At 37.3% G+C, this 10,580-nt stretch overlaps 1 protein-coding gene across 1 annotated transcript; it reads left to right on the top strand.

Annotated features, from left to right (window-relative positions):
* Positions 1-7,247: 7,247 nt before the first annotated feature.
* On the top strand, positions 7,248-10,240 carry LOC147786763 (uncharacterized). Its single transcript, XM_087119707.1, has one exon. The coding sequence runs from the start codon at positions 7,817-7,819 to the stop codon at positions 10,238-10,240; it is 2,424 nt and encodes an 807-aa protein (XP_086975833.1). The 5' UTR covers positions 7,248-7,816.
* Positions 10,241-10,580: the final 340 nt, after the last annotated feature.

The raw sequence follows: 10,580 nt of genomic DNA, 5'->3' as shown, positions 1-10,580 counted from the left end.
TGCGGTACGCTTCCAGTTCATCCTAGAGTGCTTTGAGCTTGGTGAAATATGTTGACAGTACCATGGTTCCTTGTGACATCGTTGCTATCGAGTTTTGTATCTGAAAAATTGTTGGAGCATTCTTTTGTGAGAATTGATCGTGAAGATCAACCCACACTTGATGAGCTGTCTTGGCGTGAATAATGCCTTTAGCGATATCTGGTTCAACGGAATGAGTTAATCCAAGATATTATCATACTGTTGCACTGATTCCAAAGTTCAAATTTGGTTGAATTTGCATCTTGGGACGGTTTTTCAATTGTGCCATCAATGAAGCCAATTTTCTTCTTGGCAATAAGAGCATGCATAAGTGATTTACTCCATAGTTGGTAATTTACTCCATTTAATTTGATTGGAATAAGTGAATATCCTGACTGATCAGAGTGATGAATATAATAAGGATGTATTAAATCAACATCCGAAATTTTGAAGCTGGATTTGGCTGATTCCGCCATAAAGGAAATTTTGATATTTAAGAACACCAAGATCGGTGCTCTGATACCATGTTAAGAATGAGAAATAGAAATAGAATTGGGATCGAAAGTATGATCTTCATTCATGTTTACACGACGTTTAAATAGAGTACAAACTATCACCTAATACCTAAAAATAGGAAAAATATATAACTAACTAAATCTTGTAAATAAATAAAATATAGCGTTAATCAAATCTAAATCTAACCTAAAATATACTAGTAACAAATGCCTAAATATCTCAATATACTCTAACTGATTATTAAAATATATCTCCAAATATCATATGTAACTGATTATTAAAATATATCTCCAAATATCATATCTTAATATTATTTGAAGGAGTTTAATTCTATAATTCTTAATATTATTTAAAGGAGTTTAATTCTATAATTCTTAATATTCTTCAAAGGAGTTTCTCCGAAGAGTTTAATTCTATTCCCATCTCTAAATCGTTTAACTAATTATTAAAATATATCTCCAAATATCATATCCGAAGAGTTTAATTCTACTCCCATATCTAAATCGTTTAACTAATTATTAAAATATATCTCCAATATCTTAATATTCTTCGAAGGAGTTTAATTCTATAATTCATCTTAATATTCTTCGAAGGAGTTTAATTCTATAATTCTTTTAAGCAGTTACTTCCCGAAGAGTTTAATTCTGCTCCCATATCTAAATGGGTTTAATTCTGTTGAGCAGTTTAATTCTATTTATGGAGAACAGAAGTTTAATTTTATTCCCACATTTTTAATTCTTTTGTGCCGTTTAATTCTATTTACAGATTCTTTAAATGGTTTAATTCTATTGAGCAGTTTAATTCTATTTCCAGATTTTGTTGGCTTTACTACTTCGATTTTGTTGCTTTACTATTTCGATTTTGTTGGCTTTAGTGTTTCCAAATCTAATTGTCAGTCAATCGTCCTCCCTTATCTACTACCAGATTCTTTTTTGGCTTTACTATTTCCAAATCTAATCGTCCTCTAATCGTCCTCTAATCGTCCTCCCTTCTTATGTATCTACTTTCAGATTTGGCTTTACTATTTCCAAATCTAATCGTCCTCTCATCGTCCTCACTTCTTATGTATCTACTTCCAGATTTGGCTTTACTATTTCCAAATCTAATCGTACTCTCATCGTCCTCCCTTCTTATGTATCTACTTCCAGATTTTTTTTGCTTTACTATTTCCAAATCTAATCGTCCTCCCTTCTTATGTATCTACTTCCAGATTTTTTTTGGCTCTACTATTTCCAAATCTAATCGTCCTCCCTTTTTATGTATCTACTTCCAGATTTTTCTTATGTATGTACTCCCATATCGTCCTCCCTTCTTATGTATCTACTTCCAGATTTTTTTTTGCTTTACTATTTCTTACAGATTTTTTTTTGGCTTTACTATTTATTACAGATTTTTTTTGGCTTTACTATTTCTTCCAGATTTTTTTCTTTGGCTTTACTATTTTCAAATCTAATCGTCCTCCCTTCTTATGTATCTACTCCCATATTTTTTTTTTTGGCTTTGGCTTTACCCATATTGTTTTTTGGCTTTTAGTCCTCCCTTCTTATGTATCTACTCCTATATTTTTTTTTTGCTTTGGCTTTACCCATATTTTTTTTTGGCTTTGCCTTTACCCATATTTTTTTTTGGCTTTGGCTTTACTATTTCCAAATCTAATCTTCCTCCGATCTTATGTATCTATTCCTCCAGATTTTTTTTGGCTTTACTATTTCCAAATCTAATCTTCCTCCGATCTTATGTATCTACTCCCAGATTACAGATCTTGTTTTTCCCTATCTTCCTCTCTTATCTATCTATTCTAATTCATATTATTAAACAGATAATTTCTAAATTTCTAATTCATTTTTCCTATCTTCCTCTCTTTCTTATCTATCTATTCTTTTTTTTTCTAACAAATTTTAATAGACTCTCTACATAATTTCTAATTCAAAACATTGCAACCAGATCATTTCTAAATTTCTAATTCAGAATTAAATAAATGCTAATATCCTTCATAAAAGAAAAAATAAATGTGACTACTAACCTTCTCAAACCACATCTCTCTTCCTTTATCTGCCTACCATCTTTCCATTATCGGCCTTCCTTTCTAAATTTCTAATTCAGATTTAAATAATTGCTAATATCATTTAAATTGCTAATATCCTTCATAAAAGTAAAAGATAAATCTCACTACTAGCCTCCTCAAATCCCATCTCTCTTCCTTTATCTGCCTACCTCTTTCCATTATCTGCCTTCCTTCTGTATCTCTCTATTATTGTCTAACCATCTCTCCATTATATGCATTTTTTACTACCCAAGCTATTTTCCTTTTTTTTTTTTGATCTCTATTATTGTATAACCATCTCTCCATATACATTTTTTTCTTCCGAACCTATTTTCCTTTTTCTGTTTTGTTTACTAATTATCACTACTGTATGAGTGAGGTATTTTACAGCTATGTTGCATTATGATTTCGAACATTTTATATACAAACCTGAGATGATGTTATTGATGATGAATGTTTGAAGGTTTATGCATGCATATTACTTAGAGTAATATGAGAAAGAAGAATATGTGGGGTTATATCACATGATGAAATTAAGATGAAAACGGTAGGGATCTCATGCATATTGTGTGTTCATTTACATCGGGATATTTTCCCTTTTATGATGAGGAGTATGGTCGCGTATACTACGATGATGATCATGCCTTGCATGATATTCTAGGGTGTGCTGACCTCCAGACGTCCGGCTACAGACAACTAACTCGACTATGTTATGACCATAAGGGCGCGAACTGCCTTATGCATTCATGCTCACACGTGGAGGGGGTATGTAGAGAAGATGAAGGGCGTCAATTCGGCAGCCTTACCTGTCTTAGGAATTGCGAAGAGAACTCCCATCAAGCTAGGGACTTGGACTGGACGAACTGACTTTGTGATAGTCATGATGGATGACTTCGACATCGTGTTAGGGATGAATTTCTTACTAGAAAACAAAGTCATCCCGATGCCCCTTTAGCAATAACAAGGTCAAACCCGAAGATTATCCAAAAAAATAGCCGCTAGTTTGGAAGGGTGAAAAAGATGTCAGCACTACAATTGAAGCAAGATCTAAGTCATGATGAACCTACCCTCACTACCATTTACTGCACCGGAAGAGGGATGCTCGAACAAGCCAATCCCAACAAAATTCTCATGGTCAACTCAAAAATACCGCGACAAGAGAGAAGGAAGTCAGATAAAATATTTATCTCTACCCGGGAAGATAAATAGCAAGGTTGATGTCATATCAAGGACAGAATCGCCTACCACGAGCGAGCTAGTTGAATTCTATGAGCAGCCAAATGACTTATTAACAGTTGGGTTAATTAAGCCCACAAATATTGCTGTTAGTGATCACCCAGGGTTAGAGAGAGACACCAAGCCAAAACTGCCGCTGAGGAAGGGAGACAGATTCAAACCTCGAAAACAACACATGGTCACATAGATGTACCATCCAGAAAGAGAAGGGTCGGTCGAAAGCGTCAACCACGAAAGTGTTAGATAAAAACTTGTGGTTTCGTTTATTTAGGTTATTCATATTTTGCTCAAAATTAGTTAGTTGAATCTTATTTTTAAAGCAAAATGATTAGACTCGTACACTTAGAATAGAATAACATATTCTTAATTGGCCATTTGTGCCATGTTTATGCCAAACATTTGTCGGTCACTTCCACCAATTTTAGAATATAGTTTGTTTTAAAGTGTACAATCAAATGAGAAATATAAGCAACTTTGAGCAACAACAAATTTCAAATCTTTGGTTCTCTTACTCCTCTTGTTATTTTCTTGTGCTTCGTGTTTTTTTCTTCTTCCAACAATTTTTTTCGCTGGTTTTTCTCCGTCCAAGGATTTCCTTTGAAACATATCAAGTGGTATCAGAGCAGGGTTAATCTATCGGTGGTATATCATTGTGAAGGAGCCAAGTTTATTAAACTCAAGTTTATTAGCTCAATTTGTTAGAACATCGTTCTAATAACGCACAGTTCAAGGTAGAAGAAAATGCACCAAAGCACGAAAATACAGACGTCGTGGGGTCCATCCTGGACCATGTCCACACCTGCAAGGGTTAAAATACCCCAAAATGTACCATTCAGGGATATGACTGGTTGTCATTTCTTTCTACCCTGAGTTATATGCTATTTAAGCCGTGGTATTCGTTTGTTTACTTATAGTCATATAACGTTCATTTCTTCAATTCTTTGAATCGATTTTCAATGTATTTTTTCGCTCACGTGACCTGTTCGCTTGGTTTGAACAAGTGTCACACAATTGCTGTCCAGCTATCACAAGAACGCGATTGTGACACACTGCGCATAGGGGAGTGTGCAAGCGCATGGGCCACCTATTTTCATCCATTTTTTTCTCTTGATTTGCCTGTTTTTCATCCGGATTTTAGTGCTAATCCTATTTTACTGCGAAATAGGTGACTGTAGAGAGAATTCTTAATTTTCGGACTCCTTTATGACTATAAATCAAGTTCGGCAAGGCACGCGACAGACCTGTTAGTAACCACACAGAATTAGGAAGTAATACTTGTAGGTTGAACTTGGTTTTGCATGCATGCTAGAGAAAATTACTTCTAGGTGGGTAGATCTGATATTACTCTACACTTAGGAATTTATTTATATATTTGTTGGAATTGCTACCCTAGAGGGTTTCCATACTCAATTTTGTATGCTTTTTGGATTGTCTTATTATTGCTTATATTTGTTCATTCTATGTTGACGGACGGGGCTATATGTGTATCTATGCTCTTGGTGGTGCTAATAGATGTTATCACCCTATTGAACTTGTGCGATTGCATGCATTGTTAATCTTACATAAACTTCTGTCGAAAAATTGTTGAACTTATGAAATGATTGATAAGCTACAGTGTTGAGTTATGCCTATGGTGTACACTTGTAGAGATTGAGTTGGGTTTAGATATGGGATCCTCCTCATGTTGCGATCAGTGGTATCGTAAGGGACGATTAGAGGGAGAGACCCTTTAACCCTGGACCGTTATAGACTTGAAAGTTTTGGATGAGTGAATCTGGAAGCGACCCCTACGATGATGATCATGTCGTGCATGATATTCTAGGGTTTGACCTCCAGACGTCCGGCTACAGACAGCTAACCCGACTATGTTAGGCCCATTAGGGCGCGAACTGCCTTATGGATTCATGCTCACACGCGTGGGTGTATGTAGGGAAGATGAAAGGCATCAATTCGGCAGCCTTACTCGTCTTAGGAATTGCGAAGAGAACTCCCATCAAGCTGGGGACTTGGACTCGACAAACTGACTTTGTGATAGTCATGATGGATGACTTCGACATCGTGTTAGGGATGAATTTCTTACTAGAAAACAAAGTCATCCCCATGCCCCTTTAGTAATAACAAGGTCAAACACGACGATTATCCAGAAAAATAGCCGCTAGTCAGGAAGGGTGAAAAAGATGTCAGCACTACAGTTGAAACAAGATCTAAGCCATGATGAACCTACCCTCGCTGCCATTACTGCACCGGAAGTGGGATGCTCGAACAAGCCAATCCCAACAAAATTCTCACGGTCAACTCAAAAATACGGCGACAAGAGAAAAGGAAGTCAGATAAAATATTTATCTCTACCCAGGAAGACAAATAGGTCGGTTGATGACATATAAGGACAGAATCACCTACCATAAACGAATATCATACGTCTAAACCCGAGCGAGCTAGTTGAATTCTATGAGCAGCCAAATGACTTATTAACAGTTGGGTTAATTAGGCCCACAAATACCACGGTTAGTGATCACCCAAAGGTTAGAGAGAGACACCAAGCCAAAACTGCGCTGAGGAGGGGAGACAGATTCAAACCACGAAAACAACACATGGTCAAATAGAAGTACCATCCAGAAAGAGAAGGGTCAATCCAAAGCGTCAACCACAAAAGTGTTAGATAAAAACTTGTGGTTTTGTTTATTTAGGTTATTCATGTTTTGATTAAAATTAGTTAGTTGAACCTTGTTTCTAGGCAATATGATTAGACTCGTACACTTAGAATAGAATAACACATTCTTAGTTGGCCATTTGTGCCATGTTTATGCCCAACATTGTTGGTCACTTCCACCATTTTTAGAATGTAGTTTTTTTTAAATAGTACAATATAAGCACTTTTCAAAAACAACAAATTTCAAATCTTTATTCTCTTACTACGGTTATTTTTTTGCTCTTTATGTTTTTTTCTTCTTCCAACAATTTTCTTCGCTAGTTTTTTCTCGTCCAGGGATTTCCTCTCACCAGCGAATTGCTCAGACAAAAGACATCAAGTGGTATCAGTGCAGGGTTAATCTATCGGTGGTATTTTATTGTGAAGGAGCCAAGTTTATCAAAGTCAAGTTTATTAGCTCAATTTGTTAGAACATCGTTCTAATATCGCACAGTTCAAGGTAGAAGAAAATGCACCAAAGGACGAAAATACACACGTTGTGGGGTCCATCCTGGACCATGTCTAAAATGCAAGGGCTAAAATGCCCCAAAATGTATTTTCTTTACTATATAGGGATATCACTAGTTGTCATTTCTTTCTACCCTGAGTTATATGCTATTTAAGTCGTGGTATTCGTTTCTTTACTTATAGTCATATAACGTTCATTTCTTCAATTCTTCAAATCGATTTTAAATATATTTTCTCGCTCACGTGACTTGTTCACTTGGTTCGAACAAGTTGTTGAAATATCATCACTAGCCCAATAGAGTCAAGCCCAATAATTGTACTAGCCCAATAGAGTCAAGCCCAATTATTGTACTAGCCCAGTATATTTATTTTAGTAGAGATTTTAGGAGTAAGAGATCTAGATATTTTAGGAGAAAGATTCAGATTTGTTAGGTCTAGATACAAATCTGGTAGGTCTAGATTTAGATTGGTTAAATATAGATTGTTTAGGCTCAGTATAAATACCCCTCCACCCTACCTAGGTTATTCATCCAAGAAATCCAAAAACAATAAAAAGCAGAAGTATTCTACAGAGTGTCCTGTATTCTCTTCTCGATCAGTGTTAATAAAGAGTGCGAGTGTTTCCCACAGTGAGTTGTGTTCAACATTTGGTATCAGAGCGAGGTTAGTGTAGGTTATCTAATCTCTTGGAATTATTAGTATGCTTTGTGGTTGCAGCTCTGTCTGATCTTCCACATCAGAAACGATTTCTTGAGATTAGTAGTGAGTGAGTTTCTTTTGTGTCGTGAGTAGTCTGTGACTCTACAAGTCTTGTGTCGAAAGAGCTTGTTTGGTATTACTGCGGCATGGCCAACACGATGGGTGATTTCCAAATCGTTGGAGGAATCAAGAAACTCAACAACTACAACTACAACACGTGGGCAACATGCATGATGTCCTATTTACAAGGACAGGATCTTTGGGAGATCGTTGGCGGGTGTGAAACTACGCCGCCAGAGGAGGATTCTAACGGCGCCTTGCACAAATGGAGAATCAAAGCAGGCAAAGCAATGTTTGCCTTGAAGACCACCATCGGAGAAGAGATGTTAGAACATATTTGGGATGACAAGACACCGAAAGAAGCATGGGACACATTCGTGATGTTGTTCTCAAAGAAGAATGATACGAGGCTACAACTTCTGGAGAATGAGTTGTTGTCAATTTCACAACGTGATATGACGATTGCTCAGTACTTCCACAAGGTCAAATCGATCTGTCGGGAGATTATTGAACTAGACCCAAAGTCCGCCATTGTAGAATCTCGAATGAAGAGGATTATAATCCACGGATTGCGACCGGAATATCGAAGCTTCATTACTGCTGTACAAGGATGGCCCACTCAACCATCACTGGTAGAGTTCGAAAATTTGTTAGCCAGCCAAGAAGCCATAGCTAAACAAATGGGAGGCATCACATTGAAGGGTGAAGAAGAAGCACTCTACACAAGTGAAAGTCAGAGCAATAATAGGTCGTCTACCAAACGTGGATACAATGGTGACAAAAGAAGAAGCCACCAAGGAACTTCACAACCCGAGAGAGCTCAGAAGAACGACAACAAGAGTTTCCAAGGAAAGAGATTTGGAGGTATTTGCTATAATTGCGGGAAAAAGGGCCACATGTCTAGAGATTGTTGGTCCAAGAAAAAGTCTGTTGAAAGCAATGTGGCAATCTCAAAAAAGGAAGAGGATGAATGGGATGCAGAGGTACTATGTCCAATAGTAGAAGACGAGCAAGCACTCATGGCAATGATGGAAGAGCATATCGATTACGAGGATGACTGGATCATTGATTCAGGATGCTTTAACCACATGATTGACGATCAAAGCGGTGCAATAGAAGAGGGGTGGCCCTCAGAGAAGGAAGTATTACCAGGCCTTGAGCAAACTGAAGAAATTCTTCTACAGAACACGGGGGAGCAAACTGAAGAAATTCTTTTACAAAACACGGGGGAGCAAACTGAAGAAATTCTTTTACAGAACACAGAGGAGCAAACTGAAGAGATTCTTCCACAAAAGACGGGGGAGCAAATTGTACACATTTGCTTAAGTGCTGATGTGCCTGAAGATTCAAGTGACACTAGTGTTGGTGAGCAAGAAGTGATTCAACCAAGCGAGCCTAGTGAAAATGAAATGACACCTCAACAACTCAGACATTCAGAAATAATCCTAAAGGCAAATCCAGAGTATGCCAACGCAGTAGAAGACGAAGTTAATGAGCCGGAGACAGATGAAGAAGCATCACAAAACTCAGCTTGGCAGAAAGAAATGGAGGAAGAAACTATAGCCCTGGAACAAAATCAGACTTGGGAGTTAGTGCCAAGACCAAGAGATACCAAACTCATCTCTTGCAAGTGGGCTTACAAAATAATGTGTACCCCGGATGGATCAATCGTGAGATACAAAGCTCAGACTATAGATTCAGGGTTCTCTAAAGAATATGGACTAGACTATGATGAAACGTTTAGTCCAGTGGCAAAGATCATTATCGTACAAGTTTCTCCAGTACTTACGGTAAATAAAGATTGGAAATTATGGCAGATGAATATGAATAATGCTTTCTTGCATGGAGAGTTAAACAGAGAGTTCTACATGAACCAACCGAAGAAATTCGAAAATGAAGTTGGAGTCATTGATCAATATATGCAAAATCCGAAGAAGGCTCATTTGGATGCGTCTCGACGAACCTTGAGATATGTCAAAGGTACAATCAATTACGGTCGTTTATACAAAAGAAGCGAAGACTGGAAGCTAGCTGGATATAGTGATGCTGACTATGCACGAGACCATGATACTTGGAGGCCAACCACTGGGTATGTGTTCAAGTTTGGTTTAGGAACAATTTCTTGGTATAGCAAGAGACAACCAATAGTATCATTATCAATTACAGAAGCAGAGTATAGAGCAGCTCAGGAAAATACATGGTTAAAACTTTTGATGGAAGATTGGCACCAGAAAATTGAGTATCCAATACCACTTCATTGCGACAAACAATCTGCGATTCGCCTAACAGAAAATTTGGTGTTTCGTGCTAGAACAAAGCATGTGGAGGTGCACTACCATTTCATTAGAGAGAAGGCCCTAAAGGAAGAAATCGAGATGCAGCAGATCAAGACAGATGACCAAGTGGCAGACTTGTTTACAAAAGGGCTGAATACTGGCAAACGTGAGAGCTTTCGCTGTCAGCTCAACATGGTGCAGCGAATGAGGACTAGTGCTGAGGGGGAGTGTTGAAATATCATCACTATCCCAATAGAGTCAAGCCCAATAATTGTACTAGCCCAATAGAGTCAAGCCCAATTATTGTACGAGCCCAGTATATTTATTTTAGTAGAGATTTTAGGAGTAAGAGATCTAGATATTTTAGGAGAAAGATTCAGATTTGTTAGGTCTAGATACAAATCTGGTAGGTCTAGATTTAGATTGGTTAAATATAGATTGTTTAGGCTCAGTATAAATACCCCTCCGCCCTACCTAGGTTATTCATCCAAGAAATCCAAAAACAATAAAAAGCAGAAGTATTCTACAGAGTGTCCTGTATTCTCTTCTCGATCAGTGTTAATAAAGAGTGTGA

This window comes from Cucurbita pepo, chromosome 18 (genome assembly GCF_057944985.1).
Source record: "Cucurbita pepo subsp. pepo isolate OVF chromosome 18, ASM5794498v1, whole genome shotgun sequence".
NCBI classification, from domain to species: domain Eukaryota; kingdom Viridiplantae; phylum Streptophyta; class Magnoliopsida; order Cucurbitales; family Cucurbitaceae; genus Cucurbita; species Cucurbita pepo.
Note: the sequence above shows the minus strand (reverse complement) of the source record. Positions and strands in the feature narration are given on the sequence as shown.

Coding starts and splice junctions, on each gene's coding strand:
- LOC147786763 (XM_087119707.1), top strand. CDS start 7,817: ATGGCCAACACGATGGGTGATTTCCAAATCGTTGGAGGAATCAAGAAA.